This window comes from Gymnoscopelus microlampas (assembly GCF_963454915.1).
Source record: "Gymnoscopelus microlampas genome assembly, chromosome: 2".
Classification (NCBI taxonomy): domain Eukaryota; kingdom Metazoa; phylum Chordata; class Actinopteri; order Myctophiformes; family Myctophidae; genus Gymnoscopelus; species Gymnoscopelus microlampas.
In genome coordinates, this window is record NC_139939.1 from 61,401,054 (window position 1) to 61,425,126 (window position 24,073).

The 24,073-nt window shown below is 38.3% G+C and overlaps 6 protein-coding genes and 2 long non-coding RNA genes across 8 annotated transcripts; all 8 read right to left on the reverse strand.

Moving 5' to 3' along the window:
- Positions 1-429: 429 nt before the first annotated feature.
- LOC311056203 (uncharacterized protein) lies at positions 430-14,308 on the reverse strand (the record flags this gene model as incomplete). The annotated part of the gene is made up of 8 exons (XM_084072652.1): positions 14,217-14,308; positions 14,060-14,082; positions 13,940-13,961; positions 13,815-13,842; positions 13,603-13,687; positions 1,299-1,445; positions 750-959; positions 430-444 (listed from the first exon to the last, which is right to left on the reverse strand). The coding sequence occupies exons 1-8, from the start codon at positions 14,290-14,292 to the stop codon at positions 430-432; spliced, it is 606 nt and encodes a 201-aa protein (XP_083928778.1). The 5' UTR covers positions 14,293-14,308.
- LOC311033759 (uncharacterized protein) lies at positions 3,498-7,259 on the reverse strand (the record flags this gene model as incomplete). Its single annotated transcript, XM_084041404.1, has 4 exons — positions 7,201-7,259; positions 7,074-7,101; positions 6,868-6,952; positions 3,498-3,674 (listed from the first exon to the last, which is right to left on the reverse strand). The coding sequence occupies exons 1-4, from the start codon at positions 7,247-7,249 to the stop codon at positions 3,498-3,500; spliced, it is 339 nt and encodes a 112-aa protein (XP_083897530.1). The 5' UTR covers positions 7,250-7,259.
- LOC311033768 (uncharacterized protein) lies at positions 4,904-6,237 on the reverse strand (the record flags this gene model as incomplete). Its single annotated transcript, XM_084041415.1, has 3 exons — positions 4,904-5,028; positions 5,174-5,274; positions 6,035-6,237. The coding sequence occupies 3 exons, from the start codon at positions 6,235-6,237 to the stop codon at positions 4,904-4,906; spliced, it is 429 nt and encodes a 142-aa protein (XP_083897541.1).
- On the reverse strand, positions 4,939-12,863 carry LOC311033777 (uncharacterized protein; the record flags this gene model as incomplete). The annotated part of the gene is made up of 8 exons (XM_084041427.1): positions 12,658-12,863; positions 12,123-12,223; positions 11,860-11,972; positions 11,545-11,715; positions 7,690-7,721; positions 7,469-7,566; positions 7,316-7,338; positions 4,939-5,028 (listed from the first exon to the last, which is right to left on the reverse strand). Exons 1-8 carry the CDS (start codon positions 12,858-12,860, stop codon positions 4,939-4,941), a joined length of 831 nt encoding a protein of 276 aa, XP_083897553.1. The 5' UTR covers positions 12,861-12,863.
- Positions 7,792-8,561, reverse strand: LOC311033785 (uncharacterized protein; the record flags this gene model as incomplete). The annotated part of the gene is made up of 3 exons (XM_084041439.1): positions 8,471-8,561; positions 8,175-8,287; positions 7,792-7,974 (listed from the first exon to the last, which is right to left on the reverse strand). Exons 1-3 carry the CDS (start codon positions 8,538-8,540, stop codon positions 7,792-7,794), a joined length of 366 nt encoding a protein of 121 aa, XP_083897565.1. The 5' UTR covers positions 8,541-8,561.
- Positions 10,184-10,536, reverse strand: LOC311035685. Its single transcript, XR_014599763.1, has 3 exons — positions 10,513-10,536; positions 10,389-10,416; positions 10,184-10,270 (listed from the first exon to the last, which is right to left on the reverse strand). It is a non-coding gene; the product is annotated as an uncharacterized lncRNA (long non-coding RNA).
- On the reverse strand, positions 11,443-19,089 carry LOC311056209 (uncharacterized protein; the record flags this gene model as incomplete). The annotated part of the gene is made up of 16 exons (XM_084072667.1): positions 11,443-11,458; positions 14,510-14,674; positions 14,806-14,933; positions 15,113-15,213; positions 15,457-15,668; positions 15,987-16,133; positions 16,536-16,620; positions 16,733-16,760; positions 16,862-16,883; positions 16,986-17,008; positions 17,170-17,267; positions 17,494-17,675; positions 17,952-18,070; positions 18,235-18,344; positions 18,790-18,992; positions 19,063-19,089. 15 exons carry the CDS (start codon positions 19,087-19,089, stop codon positions 14,645-14,647), a joined length of 1,515 nt encoding a protein of 504 aa, XP_083928793.1. The 3' UTR covers positions 11,443-11,458; positions 14,510-14,644.
- A 78-nt stretch (positions 19,090-19,167) lies between these two features.
- Positions 19,168-20,340, reverse strand: LOC311035669. Its single transcript, XR_014599760.1, has 3 exons — positions 20,302-20,340; positions 19,921-20,156; positions 19,168-19,243 (listed from the first exon to the last, which is right to left on the reverse strand). It is a non-coding gene; the product is annotated as an uncharacterized lncRNA (long non-coding RNA).
- Between the last annotated feature and the right edge of the window lie 3,733 nt (positions 20,341-24,073).

A 24,073-nucleotide genomic window follows, 5' to 3' on the forward strand; every position in this document is an offset into this window, starting at 1 on the left:
GAGACAGGAGCTTTACAGCCTCCAGCTGCACAAGAAAAACAAGAACAATTAATTGCTGGATTGTATTTTATTTAAAACAATCTAGTAATTAATATAGGTCTAATCATTCTTTGGTGTTTTATAGGTGATGAGGTCTTACAGGGGAGAAGCCTGGGTTGAGCTTCAGGAATTCTCTGACAGAAACAAGACTTGAGAAAGGCCCAAAGTTGTTCTGCAACCAGTGAACACTGCTGTTGGACACACAGCCTTGGCCTGGAGGGGACAGATCAGAATGAAACATATTCAAACTGAAAGGTATCTAGAAATAATAAGTTTTCCATACGATCTGTTATTGAGATATTATAGTTACCTGACTGGGACAGGAAAGGGAGGATTAGTTTCATCAGGACCAAATGCTGCTGCTGTGAGGTCATGTTGTCAAACTGATGGCTAAACTCCTGCAATCTGTAAAGAAAACATAAGACAGAATGAGAAATACTTGCCTTCAATGAGTCTCTCTGAATGATTGATTAGTATAGATAGGGGAACAAAAAACGTTTAAAATAATTTTGACTTAAAGCTACATTGTAACTTTGAAGTGCATACTGTAAAAGGTTATTTTGATGTCCCTGCTCTATTGAGAAATTTAGAGATCATGTGGTCTGGTAGGTCAACTACTGGTTACCACTTCTAGTACAAGTGGTACTGCCTTAAAGTGCCTTAGAGCCCTGCCGCAAACAGGGCTAAAAAACATCCAGCTCAACACTTACATTTGCTGATGTGTGACAGCTGAGGTTTCTGCTGCTGAGGCATTGAAGAAACCTTCCCAATGCAGATGACAGGAACCCTCTCAAACGTCCAGAGAACCACGTCTTGATGACACCACTGTCCCTCAACTGTTCATCAGTCAGCATCGATAGTCTCACGTCTCCAATCACATCCAGAAGCACAGACGATGATGGACCAGTCATGGAAGTAGACTAGGGTAAGGATTACATGGGTCAATATTTATTTTAAATTTGTATCACTATAACGTGAGGATATTTGGTATATGGAATAGTGGATAAAGATTCTGTCTCTATAATAGAGATATTTTTTCAAATCTTGATAGACTGTTTCTATATGTACCAATAAAATTATTTCTTCTGCACTCTATTTATGTTAACATTATATGCGTATGCTAAATACCTACATTGTAAATTATAAATTGCATCTGCCCTTTTAATACATTTTGTTGATTGGTCATTGTATATTCAGTATACAATTTAGCAGTTTAATTTTAGTTTATTTCAGTGTCTGGTTAGAGCTACGTTTTGTACCATGTTGGCAAGAATATCCAGAGCTGCATCCAACACCCCAAAGGACTTGGAGAGCAACAGTGTCCAGACTGGTCTGGAACCAGTAGAGTTGGGGGACTGGTTACACTTCATCACCGCTGCCAGATCCTGTGCTGTCAACATGGACACCTGGGTGGAAAGAAGAGCAGAAAGAAAATACAGAAAATGTTTAAGTCAAGTCAAGATGAGAAAAGCTACTGTTGAGTAGAATTGAGAGACTTTAGTGGCTTACTGAAGCACAAGCGTATTCTTCAATGCCATAGTCACAAAAACTTCCACTCATCATCTGTCCATTGTTGAGGAGGAGCTGTAGTGCAGCGCTTTGGTATAGAAATGGAAAATAGGATCAAACATTTCTTGCATTACAACAAAATTATTCTTAATAAAATAAAGCTGAGATGTGCTGCTTTAAAAAAACTCACCCGTTAACTCCAAGACAAATGTCTGTTTCTGTGAAAACATGAGAGTAAATTAATTAATGTATTAATTTATCCATATTTATGTACGTGTGAAATCTGCTGTACAAATAAACTTGCCTTGCCATATTATAATGTTTTTTAAATTACTGTACTGTAGGTATAGAAAAGTATAAACACTTACCATTTGCTGGAATAATGTTGCACTTAAGGGAAAAGGGTGAAATGGTTGTGAATTGACTGAAATTAACATAATACTCTGCTTAACATTTAAAGCTTGATTACAAATTAAGGTCAATACCTCTCCACTGTATATGGTGCAGCCTAAGAAAAGAAAAGTGCAGATATTAGGCTTTTGTTCATTTCTACAACACCATGGCAAAACAAAATAACCGATACAAATCAAAGGTAAATGTAACAGCAATGTTTACATCATGTAGATAGAAGATCTCACCTGGTGGAACGTGATGAAGTAAAGTTAGCTTGTTGTATGCGATGGATGATGCTACACAGTCAAGAAAAGATTCATCACCACAACTGGATTTTATTTGATAATAATAAGGTAACTATTTGGTCTAATCATTCTTTAGCGTATTTTTTATGTGGCAGCGATGAAGTCTTACAGGGGAGAAGGCTGGGTTGAGATTCAGGAATTCTCTGACAGACACAAGGGCTGAGAATGACCCAAAGTTGTTCTGCAACCAGTAAGCACTGCTGTTGGACACACAGCCTTGGTCTGGAGGGATAAGAACAAAATATGAAGGCATCCAAACAGAAAAATGGCTGTAAATACCAGTCAAAACATTTTCCAGTAAAGAAAATGTCCCATTCCAATTGAAAATAGAATAGGAATATATTTATTTAGCAAATACATTTGAAAATGAGAGCCAAACTGTTATTGAGATATTGCAGTTAGTCAGTACCTGGCTGTGGTCGGGAGAGGGAAGGGAGGATTAGTTCCTTCAGGACCAAATGCTGCTGCTGTGAGGTCATGTTGTCAAACTGATGGCTAAACTCCTGCAATCTGTGAATCAAACACAGAATGAGAAATACTTATTTCTCAGCTTATTGGTGAAGCTAGAGAAAAGGCAACGGAGTCATCAAAATCAAAATGAGTCATCCCACAGCAAAGTCTATGGAAATCCAGCCAGTAGTTTTCAAGACATCTTCTTTGGGACCAAAGTGACAGATGAACGTATAGACCAAATAACCAACATACAGTAGCCATCCTTAGAGCCCTGCTGCTAGTGGGGCTAAATTACATGCAGGTCAATACTTACACTTGCTGGTATGAGTTACAGCTGAGATTCCTGCTGCTAAGGCAGCGTAAAAACCATGCAGATGACAGGAACCCTCTCAAACGTCCAGAGAACCACGTCCTGATGACATCACTGTCCCTCAACTGTTTATCAGTGAGAATTGCCACTCTCATCTCTCCAATCACATCCAGAACCACAGGCGCTGATGGACCAGTCATGGTCATGGACTAGGTCAATATAATATTATTACATTTGCATTACAATTACGTGAGGATATTTGGTGTATGGAATAGTGGATAAAGATTCTGGCTCTATAATAGAGATCGTCTTTCAAATCTTGATAGACTGTTTGCCTGACAGTGAATAGGGAATTTAGCTTTTTTTTTCATTAGCAAATCTTTTTAAGATGATTAAAAACATGAGCTTTAAATTTAAATAATTTCATATGTGTTGCTTTTAATTCGTTTTAGAGATTTTTCATTCTATCTTAACCATAAAAGTTGTTTTCAGTGTCTGGTTAGAGCTACTTTTTGTACCGTGTTGGTAAGAAGATCCAGAGCTGCATCCAACACCCCAGAGGTCTTAGAGAGGAACAGCTTCCAGACTGGTCTGGAACCAGTGGAGCTGGGGGACTGGTTACACTTCATCACTGCTGCCAGATCCTGTGCTGTCAACATGGACACCTGGGTGGAGATAATGGACAAAGCAGAACAGAAAAAACAGGAAACCTTTAATGAAGTCAAAATTGGAAAATAATATACTGTTGAGTTCGATGTAAGAGACTTAGGTGGCTTACTGATGCACACGCGTATTCTTCAATGCCATAGTCACAAAAACGTCCATTCATCTGTCCGTTGTTGAGGAGGAGCTGTAGTGCAGTGCTTTGGGTGGAAAAAAAGATCAAATGTTTCTTGAGTTGCAAAACAAAAAGTGTGTTCATTAAATATATTTGAGATGTTGGAGGCTTTGCCTCAGAACACTCACCTGTTAATTCCAACACAAATGTCTGTTTCTGTGAAAACATTAATGATGAAAATAAATCACAATAAAATTCATAAAAATGAATCAAAACCACTATAATAATACACTTACCATTTGCTGAAGTAACAACTTGGGAAAGAAAGAAAGAGTGTTTCAGGTACCTACCTCTCCACTGTATATGATGCAGCCTAAGAATAAACAAGCACAGAAAAAAAAAATGATTTCAGAAATACAATGTGAAAAACATCCACTGCTAATAACATGTGAACATAACAGCATAGTGATACATCACTTTTAACTCAGGTAGATACAGTAGAAGATCTCACCTGGTGGAATTTGATGAAGCAAAGTCAGCTTGTTGTATGTGATGGATGATGCTACACTCGGTGGAAGAGTAAACATGGCCAGGTCCAGTCTGGTGAAACTGAGACCCAACAAGTTGGGATTAACATAGGCCAAAAATAATGATTTAAATTATTTCTACTTGGTCTTCAAAAAACTAAATATACTGATAGATAACTTGCATTATTTTGTACGACGAGCAGGAAATTTCACCCTGAAAATTTACAAAAAGAGTTTGTGATTTTAAACCAAATGTGCATAGTTACAGTTTATATTACTATTATTACTTCATAGTTTTTACCTTTCCAGAGAACATAACAAGGTGGGACACAAACTCAGCCAATCCTCTCTCCTTTGGAGATTCGGTCAGATAGTCAAACACTGCGTGGATGACAACGTCTTTCTCAGGAAGAAGAGGCAACACCACAAGTTCTGCACTCTGCTTTGGAGATAGGAGCCTTACAGCCTCCAGCTAGATGGAAAGAAAGTCAAGAAAAACTTGATCACCACCACTGGACTTTATTTTATATTTAGAAAGTAATTATCTCTTGGAGCTAATAATTCATAATTGTTATGTAATGTAACAACTTTAAAGTCTTACAGGGGAGAAGCCTGGGTTAAGATTCAGGAATTCACTGACAGGCACAAGGCCTGAGAATGGACCAAAGTTGTTCTCCAACCAGTAAACACTGCTGTTGGACACACAGCCTTGGTCTGAAGGAGACAGATCAGAATGAAACATTAAGGCATTGAAAGGTGTCTGGAAATACAGTCAATACATTCTCCAGTAAAAAAAATAATATTTTAATTGATTGTAAATTAAACCGTCTGTTATTGAGATATTGCAGTTTGTCAGTACCTGACTGTGGTCGGGACAGGAAAGGGATGATTAGTTCCGTCAGGACCACTTGCTGCTGATGTGAGGTCATGTTGTCGAACTGATGGCTAAACTCCAGCAATCTGTGAATCAAATCAAAATACAATGAAAAATACTTGTTTTCAAATCAACTTCAGTTGTTTGTTTTTCGGCCAATTCCCATCAGGGTGCGCCACATCATCTGTTTCCATCTGCTTCTGTTTTCGGCATCTTCCTTGGTCACTCTAGCCACCTGCATGCCGTCTCTCTCCGCATCCATAAACCTCCTCTTTGGCCTTCCTCTTCTCCTCTAACCTGGCAGCTCCATCTTCAGCATCCTTCTCCCACTATACCTCTCATCCCTCCTCCGTATATATCCAAACAAACATCCAAATCTCGCCTCTCTTGCTTTATCCCCAAACCTTCTAACCTGGGGTAATCCTCCAATGTAATCATTGGCATCCTCAATTTTGCCACCTCTAGTTCCGCCTCCTGTCTTTTCATCAGTGCCACCATTTCCAAGCCGTACACATCTTCCCTCTCACTCTAGCTGGAACCCTTCTCTCACAAATCACCCCTGACTCCATCAGTTCCACCCTACCTATCTCTTCTTCACCTCTCTCCCACACTACCCATTACTTTGGACTCAATTCAACTTCACTATATGACTTCTTACTCACGAGAAAAAAGAAAAGAAATTCAAAACATTGTGAGTATGACTTCACTATGCTTTTCATCCAAACACCCCATTATGGGAGATTAAATGTGAAATACATCCATATATAAAGATGATAGAATTACAGTAGGTGGGAAAATTCAGTCAAAGGGTATACAGATATAAGAAGTCTCCAGCTCAATACTTACACTTGCTGGTATGTGTTACAGCTGAGGTTCCTGCTGCTGAGGCAGTATAGAAACTCTCCTGATGCAGATGACAGGAACCCTCTCAAACGTCCAGAGAACCACTTCCCAATGACATCACTGTCCCTCAACTGTTCATCAGTCAGAATCGACACTCTCAGCTCTCCAATCACATCCAGAACCGCAGACGCCGATGGACCAGTCATCGTCATGGACTAGGGGAAGGATTACATGGGTCAATATTTCATTACGTGTGAGCTCATTTGGTGTAAAGAATAGTGGACAGGGCTTTTCGCTCTACAATAGAGAACTTTCATTCCAAACCTGGGTGGACTGTATGTGGACAAATAACAGCTTCTGGGCAGAAATAATTGATTTTTTATTTTTATTTTGCATTGGTGCATTTTATAATTACTAATTATAAACATAGACTGTACTTATGTGTAGGTCTGAGATGTACTAACTGAGTCATCATTGTTCATTTTAATTAGTTTCAGTGATTGGTCATTCTATCTTTGCCATAACACTTAGCAGTTTAGTTTCAGTTTATTTGTCTGTCTGGTTAGATCTAGTTTTTGTACCGTGTTGGCAAGAAGGTCCAGAGCTGCATCCAACACCCCAGAGGCCTTGGAGACTGGTATGGAACTAGTGGAATTGGGGGACTGGTTACACTTCATCACTGCTGCCAGATCCTGTGCTGTCAACATGGACACCTGTGTGGAGATAATGGACAGGTATTACAGGTATTGGAAGAGAAAGAAATATAGGATATTTCTAAAAGAAGTAAAGATTATAAAAGGTGCTGTTGAGTTCAATCTGAAAGACTAGTGGCTTACTGAAGCACAAGCGTATTCTTTAATGCCGTAGTCGCAGAAATTTCCACTCATCTGTCCACTGTTGAGGAGGAGCTGTAGTGCAGTGCTTTGGTAAAGGAAAGGAAAAGAAATCAAATATTTCTTATATTACAAAAATATTATTCTATTCAAAAAATAATAATAATAATAAAGTTCAGTTGTTGGAATCTTTGATTCAGGAAACTCACCTGTTAACTCCAATACAAATGTCTGTTTCTGTAAAAACATGAGAGTAGATCAATTAATTAACGATGATGATTATTATTTTTTAAATAAATATCTGATAAACATTTATTTAATTTTATATATGCTTACCATTTGCTCGAGTAACAGGGCACTTGGGAAAGAAAAGGGTAAAATGCATGTTAATTTGCTGACAGTCAATACTCTGGTTAGAGTTTAAAGCCTAAATATAATTCCAAGTACTTACCTTTCCACTGTATATGATGCAGCCTAAGAAAAGACACATTTTTTTACGTAATTAAAAACACCAAACAACATAAAGACCATTGCTAATTGCATGTAAACATCAATAATAGCATAGTGAAGCATCACTTTAGGTCATGTTTATAGAAGATCTCACCTGGTGGAACGTGATGAAATAAAGCCAGCTTGTTGTATGTGATGGATGATGCTACACTCAGAGGAAGAGTAGGCATGGCCTGGTCCAGTCTGGTGAAACTGAAACCCAACAAGTTGGGGTTAACATCAGTGAATAAATCAGTGAATAACAATAAATGAAATTCTTTCTACTGTACATTGTCTTCAAAAACAATAATACAGTATAATTAAATACAAACTTACATTATGTTGAATGATGAACAGGAAATGTTTCCCTGGAAAAAAGAAAAGAAAAACAGAGGTTGTAATTTCAAACCATATGTGCAGTTACAGTGTCAATTATCTTTACTTTATAGTTTTTACCATTCCAGAGAACATGACAAGGTGAGACACAAACTCCGCCAACTCCTTTGGAGACTCAGTAGTCAGATAGTCAAACACTGCGTTGATGACAACGTCTTTCTCAGCAAGAGGCAACACCACAAGTTCTGCACTCTGCTTTGGAGACAGGAGCCTTACAGCTTCCACCTGGACAGAAATAACATAAAGAATTATCATTATTATCACCACCTGGAATTTATTTTATGGTATATGTATACATATATCTATATGTATATCTATCTACATTATATCTGTCTGTGCGTGTATGCATGCTTGCGTGCATGTGTATACAGTATACTACATAGTGTATTTTTCTTGCCAATAATAATCAATCAGTGGTAGCTTACAGGGGAGAAGCCTGGGTTGAGGTTCAGGAATTCTCTGACAGACACAAGAACTGAGAATGGCCCAAAGTTGTTCTGCAACCAGTAAGCACTGCTGTTGGACACACAGCCTCGGTCTGGAGGGGACAGGTTAGGATGAAACATTAAGGCATTCAAAAGTAAGATGTCTGGAAATATCAAATACTACTGTAAATTCTAGGTGTCAATGGAATTTCCAGTAAAAGTACTACATTCAAATATAATCTGAAACAGACTGTAAAATGGATCCACAATTGTTATTGAGATATTGTAGTCAGTACCTGACTGTGGTCGGGACAGGAAAGGGAGGATTAGTTCCATCAGGACCAAATGCTGCTGCTGTGAGGTCATGTTGTCAAACTGATGGCTAAACTCCTGCAATCGGTGAATCAAATACAAAACAGGATGAGAAATACTTGCTTTCAATTCAACTTCACTATAGATGACTTATTACTGTCGAGAAAAAACAGCCTTTCAAATAATTGTGAGTTTGACCTAACTTTATGGGTACCTAAGCTTTTCAACAACGCCGTTAAGGGATATTAAATGTGAAATACATGCATATACTGTAGTGTTGATAGAATTACAATAGTTGTAAAAGTTCAGTGAAAGGGTGAAATAAGGATGTAAAAACTCTCCAGGTCAGTACTTACATTTGCTGGTATGTGTGACAGCTGAGGTTCCTACTGCTGAGGCAGTATAGAAACCCTCCTGATGAAGATGACAGGAACCCTCTCAAACGTCCAGAGAACCACTTCCTGATGACATTAGGGTCCCTCAACTGTTCATCGGTCAGAATTGACACTCTCATCTCTCCAATCACATCCAGAACAGCAGACGCTGATGGACCGGTCATGGACTTGGAGAAAGATTACACAGGTAAATATTTCATTTAAACATGCATTACATGTGAGCACATGTTCTGGCTCTATTATAGAGAACTTTTATTTGAAATCGTGATGGACTGTTTCACTTTATGTGGACATAGCTTCTAGTTACTGAGTAATTACAATTATTATTATTATTATTATTTATTTTTTGCATTGGTGAATTTTCTAATTACTAACTAGAACCATAAACAAATTATTTGTAGGTCTGAGGTGTGCTAATTGAGGCATTTCTGTTATCTATCTTTATCTGCCTTTTACTTTACTTAGTTTCAGTGATTGGTCATTCTATCTTCGCCATTTCAGGTGGATAAGTCACTGATTATTTTGTTCTACAGAGCTTTCATAGAGTCTGTTATTTCCTTTGCTGCCATTTGTTGGTATGGAGACCTTGGCGTTAGACAGAAAAATGCCCTTAACGGGGTTGTGAGGGGGGCTAGCGAGATTGTGGGGGTACAATTCAGCTGTCTGAGTCATATATATGACCAGCAGGTGCTTAAGAAAGTGTCATCTATTAGAGCGGACAGATCTCATCGCCTAAATCCTGAATTTGAATTCTTGCCTTCCGGCCAGGGGTTAAAGACCCCTGCAACTAAAAACAACAATCCTTCCATTTGTGCCATCAATAATGGAAGCAGGAGGAGATAGCCATTATTATCTGGAGCTTGTGATCATGTCTATGTCTATATTTATGTCTTATGTATGTATGTTTACTGTGTTTTGGAGTTTCTTATTATTATCTGCTGAAACATAAATTGCCCAGTTTGGAACATAATACACTTGAACTTGGATAAGACTTAGCAGTTAAATTTCAGTTTATTAAAGTGTCTGGTTAGAAGTTTTGGTACCGTGTTGGCAAGAAGATCCAGAGCTACATCCAACACCCCAGAGGCCTTGGAAAGGAACAGCTTCCAGACTGGTCTGGAACCAGTGGAGCTGGGGGACTGGTTACACTTCATCATTGCTGCCAGATCCTGTGCTGTCAACATGGACACCTAGGTGGAGACAAATGGACAGAGCAGAACAGAAAGAAATACAGGAAATGTTTAAAGAAGTCAAAATGAGAAAAGTTTTTGCTGTTTTAAATATGAAAGACTTTAGTGGCTTACTGAAGCACAAGCGTATTCTTCGATGGCAAAGTCACAAAAACGTCCACTCATCTGCCCATTATTGAGGAGGAGCTGTAGTGCAGTGCTAGGGTAGAGGAATGGAAAAGAAGATGAAACATTTCTTACATTACAACAAAAGTATTCTTTATGAAAAGCATAATAATAATGGTGAGATATCGGAATCTTTGATTCAGGAAATTCACCTGTTAACTCCAATACAAATGTCTTTTTCTGTGAAAACATGAGAGTAAATGAATTAATGAGGATGATAAAAAAAACACAATAAAGGTTTGATTAAAAAATACATTAAAAACACTTTAAACTTACCATTTGCTTGAGTAACGTTGCACTAGGGAAAGAAAAGAGGAAAATGGTTGTGAATTAGCTGACAGTCAATACTCTGGTTAGAGTTTAAAGCCTAAATATAATGTCAAGTACTTACTTTTCCACTGTATATGGTGCAGCCTAAGAAAAGACAAGTTTTATATGTATTTAAACACACAATGGGAAAACAAAACAACCATTGCTAATAATAACCTGTAAAAAACATCAACAATAACAGTGAAACATCACTTTAAGTCATGTAGATAGAAAGTCTCACCTGGTGGAACTTGTTGCTGTAAAGCCAGCTTGTTGTTCGTGATGGATGATGCTACACTCTGAGGAAGAGTAGGCAAGGCCTGGTCCAGTCTGGTGAAACTGAAACCCAACAAGTCAGGGTTAGCATCAGCCAATAATAATGAATGAAATTATTTCTACCTGATTTTAACGACCTGAGGCCGATTCTACAAATGTCTTCAATTTTTAAAAATAATATATTTATTTATTTTTTAAATGAAAAATACATTCAATGATTTGCACAAAAAAAACACGATTTAAAAAAGAATAGCAGATCTACAAGCTCATAGCACGGCACTCGGTGCCGTGCTATGAGCTTGCATATATGCTATTTTTTTTACAAAGCAATCTAAAATGACACAGATGCTTTCCCGGTCTAAATGCTACACACAGCCTCTGTGGATAGCTTTAAAGCACAGCTCAAGACCTATTTCTTCACTCTTGCTTTTAGTTGTTTTTAGTGATGTCCTCACTGTTTTGCCTGATTTAGTTGTACCTTTTCTGTAATTGTATTCTTGCTCTGTAAAGCACTTTGAGCTGCATTTCATGTCATGAAAGGTGCTATACAAATACAGTTTATTATTAAATGGGTCAAACCATAATATAGATGAATATAAACTTACATTATGTTGAACGATGAGCAGGAAATGTTTCCCTTAAAAAAATAAAAAGAAGAAGTTGTCATTTCAAACCAAAGATTTACAGTTACTGTTTCTATTTATATTAATTCATAGTGTTTACCTCCCTGGCGAAAATAACAAGGTGTGACACAAACTCAGCCAATCCCCCCTCCTTTGGAGACTCAAAAGTCAGGGAGTCAAACACTGCGTTGATGACAACGTCTTTCTCAGGAAGAGGCAACACCACAAGTTCTGCACTCTGCTTTGGAGACAGGAGCCTTACAGCCTCCAGCTGGACAGAAATTACATGAAGAAAAACATTATCACCACCATCTGATGTTTATTTGATGGTAAAAAAATATGAAAAGCAAAAGAAAAGAAAGTAAAAGGGTCTAAGATCTAATAATTCATCAGTGATTGATATGTTGTAGCTTACAGGGGAGAAGCCCGGGTTGAGATGCAGGAAATCTCTGACAGATACAAGGACTGAAAATGGCCCAAAGTTGTTCTGCAACCAGTAAACACTGTTGTTGGACACACAGCCTTGGTCTGGAGGGGACAGATTAGAATGAAACAATAAGGCTTTCAAAAAGAAAGATGTCTGGAAAGTCAATACATTTTCGAATAAAAAAGATTCCATTCTAATTGAATGTAAAATAGATTTGGAAATGAGAACTAAACAGTGTAGTTAGTCAGTACCTGACTGTGGTCGGGACAGGATAGGAAGGATTAGTTCCTTCAGGACCAAATGCTGCTGCTGTGAGGTCATGTTGTCAAACTGATGGCTAAACTCCTGCAATCTGTGAATCAAATACAAAAACAAACACAGTGAGAAATAATTATTTTAAATTCAACTTTACTATACAGTAGATGACTTATTACCCCACTCTTCTAGAGAGAGAAAAAAACATTTAAATCATTCTGGAAGTGACTTAAAGGTTTGGGGACTTAACCTCTTGAAACAAACACACCAATAAGAAATATTATTTATTTGATAGCTATAGTGTAGTGAAACTGGCAGGAGCGAGACATGGGGAGGAACATGCAGAAAAGGACCTCGGCCGGATTGAAACCCGGGCCAGCTTGGTATGCCTCTTTACCAGGTGAGTCAGCGACGCGCCCCAATATGAATTATTAAATGTGAAACACATATAGATTTGATAAAATTACAGAAGGTGTGATAATTCTGTGAAAGGGTAATAAGTATGTAGAGAGTCTCCAGCTCAACACTTACATTTGCTGGTATGTGTGACAGCTGAGGTTCCTGCTGCTGAGGCATTGTAGAAACCCTCCTGATGCAGATGACAGGAACCCTCTCAAACGTCCAGAGAACCACGTCCTGATGACATCACTGTCCCTCAACTGTTTATCAGTCAGCATCGACACTCTCATCTCTCCAATCACATCCAGAACAACAGACGCTGATGGACCAGTCATGGTCATGGACTAGGGGAAAGACAAGGAATGGATCAATATTCCATTTAAATATGAATTACTATATGAGAGGTCATTTGGAGAATGGAATAATAAGCATTCTCGCTCTATAATATTAGAGCGATTTATTTCAAATCTTGAAGGACCATGCCAATGTTACTACGTCATTGTCCATTGTCAACATAGTCAGCCACATAGTTTACAGAAATCTTGAAAATCTTTCACCGAATTGCTTGATTTAAAAATATATATATTTTGTTTGTATTGGTGCATTTAAATAAAGATTAATTAGACCAATAAACTGTACATGTAACTGTTTGTAAATCTGCACGGTATGCTTTATGAAGTATTTTTGTTATCTAACTTCATCTGCCATTTTCATTCCTTTCTGTGATTGGTCATACTGTACTGTATCTTCACCATAATACTTAGAAGTTAAATTTGAGTTTATTTAAGTGTCTGGTTAAAACTCATTTTATGTACCGTGTTGGCAAGAAGATCCAGAGCTGCATCCAACACCCCAGAGGCCTTGGACCTAGGAACAGCTTCCAGACTGGTCTGGAACCAGTGGAGCTGGGGGACTGGTTACACTTCATCACTGCTGCCAGATCCTGTGCTGTCAACATGGACACCTGGGTGGAGATCATGGACAGAGCAGAACAGAACGAAATTCAGGAAACGTTTAAAGAAGTCAAGATTAGAAAAGGTGCTGTTGAGTTAAATCTGAAAGACTTTAGTGGCTTACTGAAGCACAAGCGTATTCTTCAATGCCATAGTCGCAAAAACGTCCATTCATCTGTCCACTGTTGAGGAGGAGCTGTAGTGCAGTGCTAGGGTAGAGGAATGGAAAAGAAGATCAAACATTTCTTACATTGCAACACAATACTACTTTATAAAGAAAAGGGAAAAAAAGAAAGGTGAGATTATGATAATGGGTTTTTGATTCAGGAAACTCACGTGTTAACTCCAACACAAATGTCAGTTTCTGTGAAAACATGAGATAAAATGAAATAATGATAATTAATCAAAAGAATGAATAAATGTTTGATAAAAAAAAGAAATCAAGAACACAATACACTTACCATTTGCTTGAGTAATGTTGCACTTGGGAAAGAAAAAGAGTGAAATGGTTGTGAATTTGCAGACATTCAGTCAATATTCTGGTTAGACTTTAAACTCTGAATACAATTCCAGGTACTTACGGCTCCACTGTATGTGATGCAGCCTAGGAGAATACAATTGCACATAGTCTTTGTTAATAACAAACACGATTAGAAAACATCCACTGCTAATTACACGTAAATATGAACAACAGCAAAGTGAAACATCACTGTAAGTTATGTAGATAGACAATCTCACCTGGTGGAACTTGCTGAAGTAAAGCCAGCTTGTTGTATGAGATCAATGATGCTACACTTGAAGGAACAGTAGGCATGGCCTGGTCCAGTCTGGTGAAACTGAAACCCAACAAGTTGAAGTTAATACCACTTTAATGAAATATTAACCACGTCTTCAATATCCAGGATATAGATAACTTTGAACTCACATTATTTGGAATGACGAGTCCCTGAGAAATTACGAAAAAGAGGTTGTCATTAAAAACCAAATGTGCATAGTTACTGTTTCTATTATTATTACTTTATAGTTTTTACCTTTACAGAGAACATAACAAGGTGGGACACAAACTCAGCCAACTCAGTTGGAGATGCAGTCAGGGAGTCAAACACTGAGTTGATGACAACTTCTTTCTCAGCAAGAAGAGGCAACACCACAATTTCTGCTCTCTGCTATGGAGACAGGAGCTTTACAGCCTCCAGCTGGACAGAAATAACACAAAGGAAAGCATTATCACCACAACTGGATTTTATTTGATAGTAACAAGGTAATTATCTCTTATATCTCTAATAATGAATCAATGTTTTGTAAAGTAGCAGCTCTAAAGTCTTACAGGGGAGAAGCTCGGGTTGAGATTCAGGATTTCTCTGACAGACACAAGGACTGAGAATCGGCCAAAGTTTTTCTGCAACCAGTAAACACTGCTGGACGCACGCTGTGTGTTGGACACACAGGCTTGGTCTGGAGGGGACAGATCAGAACGAAACATTAAGGCATTCAAATATGAAGAGGTCTGGAAACACTAAATACTTTAGGATACTATTTCAAGGGTTAATGGGTTTTACATTAGACCGATTCCACTCAAACAAATTTGGAAATGAGAGCCAAACAGTCTGTTATTGAGATATTGTAGTCAGTACCTGACTGTGGCTTGGACAGGAAAGGGAGGATTAGTTCATTCAGGACCAAATGCTGCTGCTTTGAGGTCATGTTGTCAAACTGATGGCAAAACTCCTGCAATCTGTGGGTCAAACAACAGCACACAGAATGAGAAATACTTGCTTTATATTCAACTTCACAATGGATGATTTATCCGTCTAGACTAGAGAAACAAATGTTTAATATAAAGATTGTGAGAGTAACTTTATGTTACAGTGACCAAAATACACACACAAAATACATAGATGTGATAGAGTTACAGCAGATGTGACGAATTTGTGACAGGGTAATATAATGTTAAAGGATTATCCAGCTCTGTGCTTACATTTGCTGGTATGTGTGACAGCTGAGGTTCCTGTTGCTGAGGCAGTATAGAAACATTCCTGATGAAGATGACAGGAACCCTCTCAAACGTCCAGAGAACCACGTCTTGATGACCTCACTGTCCCTCAACTGTTCATCAGTCATTTTTGACACTCTCATCTCTCCAATCACATCCAGAACCACAGAGGCTGATGGACCAGTAAAGGTCAGGGACTAAGAGAAAGATGCAATTGAACAGCTGATTATTGAGAGTTATTCTTAACGTTTCTCCCTAAAACTGATGAAGAGATAACAAAGTTCATCCTCTGGGTGCCCTCTGGTGGCCACTCAGAAACACAACAGGCTCTGTCCAAAAGGATATTTATTATTCATTAATTGATGAATTGATCATTTGACATTGAGTTGTTTCTATCCACATTCACCACATAAAAACATGAGACTTGGAACTTGAAAAGATGATGATTTTCAACTGAAAAAAAGTGTTCAGATGTTGCACCGTTGATGCACTTTGAAACACGTCTATCCACAAACCTTATTAGCAATTATATCCAAAGCTGGGTCCAAGACAAAGGACAGCTTGCTGAGCAGCATCTTCCATGTGACTTTAGACGCTCCGCTCATACCAGGCAGATGACATTGCAGAAGAGACACCAGCTGATTCGCTGTAAAGTTCTTTAACTACAGTATGTGTGAGTGAGTGAGTGAGTGAGTGAGTGTGTGTGTGTGTGTGTGTGTGTGTGTGTGTGTGTGTGTGTGTGTGTGTGTGTGTGTGTGTGTGTGTGTGTGTGTGTGTGTGTGTGTGTGTGTGTGAGAGAGAGAGAGAGAGAGAGAGAGAGAGAGAGAGAGAGAGAGAGAGAGAGAGAGAGAGAGAGAAAGGAGGAAAAGTAAATTAATAAAGCAAGCACATGTAACACTTCATATGCATGTCTTACCTCCTGATTTTGTATTGTGAGACATAATGGTTATTCAGCCAGATAAGAAAGGTAGTGCTTAAATCTACTCTGATTGAGGAATATGTCCATATGTCCTTGCTAATTGAATCCGATTTTGATCTGAATAAATAAATAACAAAATAATTACCTCTGCACATGCATATTGCTCAAGGGTAAAATTGCAGGGTAAATCCATGGGACCAGATGTGTCCAAGTAATTCTGCAACTCATTGCTGTAAATAGATGTAGAAAATAAATACAAATTAATTAATAAACCAGTAAATATTTCAACAGGGTCAACACTGATATATTATAGAAAATGCTCAATACAGGAGAATGACTTACATGTCAACTCCACTGCAGATCATACTACCTGTTAAATTAAAGGCAAGATGAAAGCAAATAAGGCTCCATTATGAATTAAGGGAAAAGTAGCTCATTTATGAGTTATATTATTTATGTAAGTGCTCTTACCATTGAAGTGAGTCACTGGGCACTGTGGATGACAGGTTGGACAATTTATAAAGATCATCAAATCAAAGGATTTAAAATGAGAGCTATATTAGCAATAGCAGTAGGAGTATAAATGAAATCTCACCGTGAAATTGGCTGTCAAACAACCTGTCCAAATCAACACAGAAAAAGTTTAGAAAACGGCAATGAATTAAGTCTTCTCTTGAGTAGTAGACTAGAGTAAACAAAGTTAAATGTCCTGGCTCTTGTGTACATGATGGGAGGCATTTGTGCATATGCGTGCGTGCGAGTGTATGAGTATAGCTAACCCTCTGGTGCAGAATGTCTCAGGTCATCTATGCTGGCCCAGACGGCTGGTTCTATCTCTGGTAGTACATATGGTATGGCCTCGTACAGACTTTCCACACTGGCACAATAAACATATTAAGTAATATTTAAAAACAACAACTATTACCACAGAATACACATCAACATTGGAAACTGTTCCAAAAACTATGGGTTTAAAATGTGGATTTAAAATCCACATTTAAAACTATGGATTTAATTTATCATCACAGGGTGGCTTAACCTAAGAAATAAAATATCCATTAAAATAATGATAATTATAATTAGTATTATTATTATTATTTTGCTCTACAGATGAGGTTACCTCTCTGGCGAGCAGAACCAGGTGGTGCAGGAACTCAGGAAAGTCTCCTTGAGACTGTGTCAGATGGTCAAACACTGCATGGATGATGACGTCTTTCTCTGGAGGAGTAGGCACCAGCAGCATCTCTGCAGTCTGCTTCGGAGTCAGGAGGTGTAGAACCTCCATCTGGACACGTTTAAGACAAGAGAGAGACAGACAGGACATAATAGGAGAGGGCAGGATAGGAGATTTAACCACTGAAGCCCTATTTTATACGTAATCGAATTATAATGTCACACTCGCAAATCAGCTATTACGTTTTTGAAAATCTTGCAATCCTGTGATGACATGCCCAAAATATACGCCAGGTTGAAAGGTTATTAAGTTACTGAAATTGTAGTGTCAAGTACAAACAATCAAATCAATGTTTTCAGTAAAAATGTTCAGATTATCCACACTCACTCCAGAGAAGTCACGGTTTAGGTCATAGAAGTCTGTGATGGGGGCGAACATGGAGAAGAATCCAAAGTTCTCCTCCAGCCATTCTGCACTATGGCTGGATGAGGAGACACACTGAGGATCTGAAGATAAATACACAAGTCAGTGTAGGCTATAATAGTATAGCATTAGAATAGAGTAATGTTTTACTCAAAAATGTACTCTGAAAGCAACAGAAATTCCTGTACATCTGCAGACAAATGGTCCTCTGAGCTTGTCTCTAGCTATGGCTACTTGGTTCACTTACCGGACGTGTCGTGATGTAGCAAGAAGGAATGGATGAAGTGTTCGTACATCACTGGGCTGTGGTTGTGATCAGGATCCATGAGACGCATTTGATGACTCAGGTCTTTTACTCTGGACCCAGCAATGCAAAGAAATGTATCATTATTCCGGGACTATTTTGTGTATTTCGACTATAAGTGTTTTCCAAACGTAGGGTCTTACTCTTGACCCATTTTTGGGTCACAGACCAGGTTTTATGAATTAAAGTAAGGTAAAGTAAATATCCTGCTTGTTTTTTGTTTTTTCAAAAATAAACAAAGTCCCACAATCTTTTTTTTTTTAAATCAACAGATTTTCAGAAATTAAAGAAAAGGAAAAGGAATACAAAAGATTTTCAGAAGATTTTAAGAAATACATTTTTTAAATATGCATACTTTATAATTCATAATGACTTTTCTTAAAAGTTTAGGTCCCAGGAAGTCACCAAATGTATCTTTCAGGTCTCAAGCTGAAAATGTTTGGGAAACAGTTATGTTCTAGAGAATATAGCATTCCCTTTATAAACGGGACAACTCACAGGGCTTGGTAAACAGGACAGGTGAAGTTCTTAAAGCTGAGGCAGTCGAGGAGGCTTATGGGAACTGTAGGCAGCAGAGGCAGCAGTTTGATCTGGAACCACATCCTGATGAAGTCTGGGTCCTCCAGGTTCTCCTGGGTCAGGGATGGAGACCCCACCTGAGCAAACACTTCTCTGAAGTGGGACGCAAGCTCACTGAAGTTCTAAAACGAGGGGGGAAAGGAGTTGTAAAATATTATAGATAAGAGATGGGGAGAAGGATAATGGATGTACAGGCATGACTTTCCTATCTGACGACATCTAGAATAGAATCTGGAATCCTTTGTGTAATACATTTAAATTAAAGAAATTCAGAAACAATTAATAAAGCCTTCTCACGCCACATGATCTTTCTTCAAGGGTGATGCTGCAAGTGTCCTGGACCTCAGTGGTGTCATTGCCCATGTCCAAATAGCTGTTCAACAAGCAAGCACAATAATCAGCATCATATTCATAGATAATGGACAGTGGACTAAACAAGGGACTTACAAAGGACATAACCTGCAATATTTCTGGATGGCCACCAGAGGGTGCCCAGAGGCTGACCTTTGTTATCACTGCAAAAGCAGGACATGGTTGACCTTTGTCTTGTTAGGTTCACTATCACAAAGTGACAAATTCCTTGTGTCGGTTTGTATTTAAGTTCCCTTTAATAATTTGTACTTTGTTCAGCCCCCTACCCTGTGTTCACATCTTAGTAAAGGGCTTGTGTTTGTCTTTCCTTTTGTAATCGTTGTGTCCTGCCTTGCTTGGGTCACTTGTTTAAGGTTACAATCAACAATTCCAGTTATTACTCACTCAATATTTGCTATCTCTCATGTAATATTCAAAGAAACGTTTTGAGTTAATCCATAAATAAACGTTGCCCTTTTGTTGATTTCCATTATTTTGTGTTGTGTTGTGTTGTGTTGAATGTGAAAGGAAACAGAAGTCCACTAACACCACCGGCACTCTTAATTAAACTAGTTCGGCTCATCCAGGAAAATCTGTGACTTTGGTCAAGACTAGCCTGCACAACATAATTGGAAAGACATGGACGCTGGACTGTACATGCATCTACTCACTGTATGAAAGAATATTAATTGTACTTACAACACTTGGTGGAAGGCATACTTGATTTGGTCAGGGAGTTGCCCATGGGGTAAGAATCTCTGTAATAGTGGCGTTACAACATGGTTGAACCAATCCTCCACATTTGTCACATCAAACTCTTCCATTGGTTGGGCTATGGACGTATTATGTGGCGTGTACATGCCAGCCAGCTCAGCTAGGGTCCAGTTCAGCAGGGTCTGGGTCAGAGTCATGCTTCCGATCTCGGATACATTTCTCTGGAGAGCAACAGATAGATAGGAATGTCAGGGTCATGTCAGGTTAGCAGATGTAATATGCATAATCATAATAAACTTGTCATATAAAAACAAGTAATTGGCTTCTCATATATGCATATAGTATATGTATGTACGCTGTATGTACCTCACGTGTGAGAGACACAAACTCACTGACGAGGCTCCCATCAGGTCTGAAAGCTCCCATCAACCCATTCACCACCTGCAAGTGTTTCAAAAAGAACAAAATAATATTGTTTAAGGTTATGAAGATTACCATCAACAATCTGGTAAAAGTTTAATTGGATGAAAGAAATGTATAATATTTAAAGCTATGCAACCTCTCTGAAGCTATTCTGTGGTGGTGATGGTGGTGAGTAGGGGCTATGTGAGGTGTATGTGTATCCGGGGGTGGAGGTGGGGGTGGGCCCAGGACCACCGGTCATCAAGCTGTGGAAGACCAGGCTGAGGGTCCCGTTGTCCAGGCCTGCAACCTCAGGCCTCAGTAGCAGCTCGGCCTTCTGTTCTGGAGACAGCAGGTGAAGAACCTTCAACTGCAACCCAGAAGACACAGAGTGAAGGAAGGTCAATTCATAGACAGTGTAGGAGAAGTTACTTTTAATTATTACACATGGCTTTCAATTAAAAGTAATCATCGTCTTCACTTGGACCACAATAACAAAGGGTGGGTGTAAAAATGTATCTGTCACCCCCCAGACGTTACGTTTCGCGTCCGGAGGAGCAAGCCGGTAATTCAAACTATACCGTTGACGTTTAATTGTTTTGTTTTGTTTTAGTTTTTTTATCCCAAGAGAACAGTCGAATAATGACAGTTACAAAAATATAAGCCTGTATTTGGCCTCCCAAAGGATGCATAACAAAGAGGCATCAAATAGAACAAATAGACCAATTCCAATATTTATTTTGTGAACGTGAACACAGCTTCTGAACCATTCCTTAGCTCCATGGTTACTGAACTAAATATTGGACCCAATCGTCACAAGACACACAATATGTACAAGATTTTCATAGGAAAATGGCTTTTTTTAGAGACACAAATGAGGAGGAAATCAACTTTGTTATTGACTTTTCTCTATCCCAGCAACACACTCTCGCGAGATTTGGGAAGATATCTGAAGGGTCCATCTGCAGTCTGACGGACAAGACATAGAGGGTGCTGTCCCTTATTTTTTTTTAACTCTATGCTCTTCATCAATCATTATGGACATATTAAACATTAAATTAAACGTGTGTTCCAATGCTCAATAATATAATTTTCCATTATTAACTGTCTTGGTTGATGGGGTATGATTTGGGAATCATGACATTTTGCTAAACATTCGTGGTCAAATATATTAGCCTGGGTGCCAGTCTGCTTCGCTACGTTCGGCGGATTTTTTTTTCTCTCTGCGCTTCTCAGTCTGGAATGCTTCCTATCTCCAGGAGGCGGGACACAGCAGCCAAGGTTCGAAACCTACCGTGGCTTCTGATTGGTCTGTGGTGCGGGGCGGGACAAAAAAAACGGTGTGATCGTTTTGATTCGTCATTCGTTTGAACAACATCCAATCAGCAACGACGTTGCCTAACGTAACATATGTAGTTCCAGTGTAGTTCTACAAGACGAGTCAATCGGGGGCATTCCAGACTGATAAGCGCAGAGAGAAAAAAAAATCTGCCGAACGTAGCGAAGCAGGCTGGCACCCAGGCTAAAAATATATACCATATAAATAAAAGGCCCTGTTACAATGTTGAGCAGAAACAGGAGCACATCTAGCATAAGACTGAACTAGAATTTTCACAATTCAGGGCAATTGCAAAGTGTGGTTGCGCCGACGCAGAGTTCTGGGTTGCGGCCATGGGGGTCCAAGGAATCCATCGTCACATATAGTTCACAGTCCAGTCCCCGGTGGTGTTGAAGATTTCAAAATAAATTATTGTTAAAGCAAACTTGCCTTTTTTTTACCTTATTGTTCTGATCTGAGATATTGAGAGGAGACAATACCCTGTGTATATAGAGTAAATGGCATATCTGCCATTTGCAAACAAGTTGTAAATACTCAGAAGACATTTCACGTTTTCCTTATATTATGATGTCATGTTTTGTGAGTATAAGATTCAGCACCTATTTTCCCCCAGCCTGATAATAGATATTAAATACCTTGTAATGTACTTGGGAATGTCTCACCATATAATACATGTGGAACCATTACGATACTTGTTGACCTGGCTAGTAGCTGGGTTGAAGCCATACCATTTTGTATATTGTAAAATAGATACCCCAGCATATCAGGCACATCAATGTTACTGAATGACGTCAATACCACAATGAAAAACTATTGTTTAGCCTACATTGTGACAGACTTGTCATCACCAGGCAGGAGTTTTGGTTAAGCTCTAATGTCTATGTAGATTGCTTCACAATTTTACACACAGTAGAGGGATTGAAGTCCATTTTGTCCAGCAGGCAGAGATTATAGTCTGACAACAATTTCAATTACAAGCTTTGACTCTTGCATGGATCAAACCGTTAAGTGTATAAGTTGGTCAAATAAATTAAAACACCAGATTGTAGAAGGCAAAAATGATTGTCAGTTAAACAAACAACTTTTGTGTATTATGTTCATATGTGTATGGGCTTAGGCATTAATGAGAGGTTACATTCCAAAGTTTCACTTTTTGTTCAGCTTTAGTAGTGAAGAACCCTTCTGATCGTGAATAGTAATTCCAAAAAACAAAACACACATCTGTATTCATTGTAAATGTTAAATACATGTGACTAAATGTAAATACATTACCAAACATATAGATTCACTTTTCAAACACATGGTAAAAAGAATAATAAGTAGAGACAAAGCAGAGCAGATATAGTTTAAAGTATTTATTAACACAATTGTATTATTGGTACCTTTACTGTAAGCAACACCATCAATATATTTGGTATAATGTCCTATCAATTATTGTTATTATAGTTGTTGTTATTATGATTATATATGTAATAACAGTATGGTTATATTTTATGATTCTATATATAGGTTAATTATAGTTATTAGTGATAATTATACAATTATATATTATGGTAACTATTACAATGCCTGTAAACAGTTTATTATTGACAGATATATTATTGATGCTTTTGAATATTTGATTGAATATTTTATTAGGCAAAAAATGTAAAACGCCACATTTACATTTAAAATACTTTGTCTAAAAGGTCCGTTCATAAAAGTCCTTGCGGACTTGTTTCCAATGAGGGCCTTGGTATTCAATTCATAGACATATATAGTGGCACCACAGTTCAATATCATTACACAAAGAAAATAAAAATAAAACAGCAAAAAATAATTAAAAATAATAAAACACTACGTACAACAAAAGAAATAAAAAAGGGGGGAAAGATATGTACAAGAACGGGGGGGGGGGGGGGGGTCGGCTGTCTAACAGGAAAATGGTACTACCTCCTCTTTTGGCCTCCTGAAAGGTGATTTTTTCAGGGTCCCCACACATTTTTACCAATGAATTTCCAAAACTTTTCCAAAACTTTTCCAGAATATTTAACCCAATTCCCATGCCTATATAACAATCATTCAGCGCAATAATAATAATACTCCTATGTACAATTCCCAAAGACCAGTGTAGAAAAAATAAAGCAGAGACATCGGTGAAATAAAGACCGATGTCCGATGTTGGCATCGGGTTCCAAAATGACCGATACATCGGTGAGACTGATGTATTGGTCGGGCTCTAGCGGTATACATTACGCTGCAATTACACAGCCTGTTCGGCGAAAAACTACTTATGTTGCATATTTTGTGCAATGATATACATTTTTTTAATACCATTTTTTTATCAACAAAATCAACAGCCAAAAACAATGCATAAGCAAATATTTTCCAGGACCCATGATAAATTCCAGGACCCTA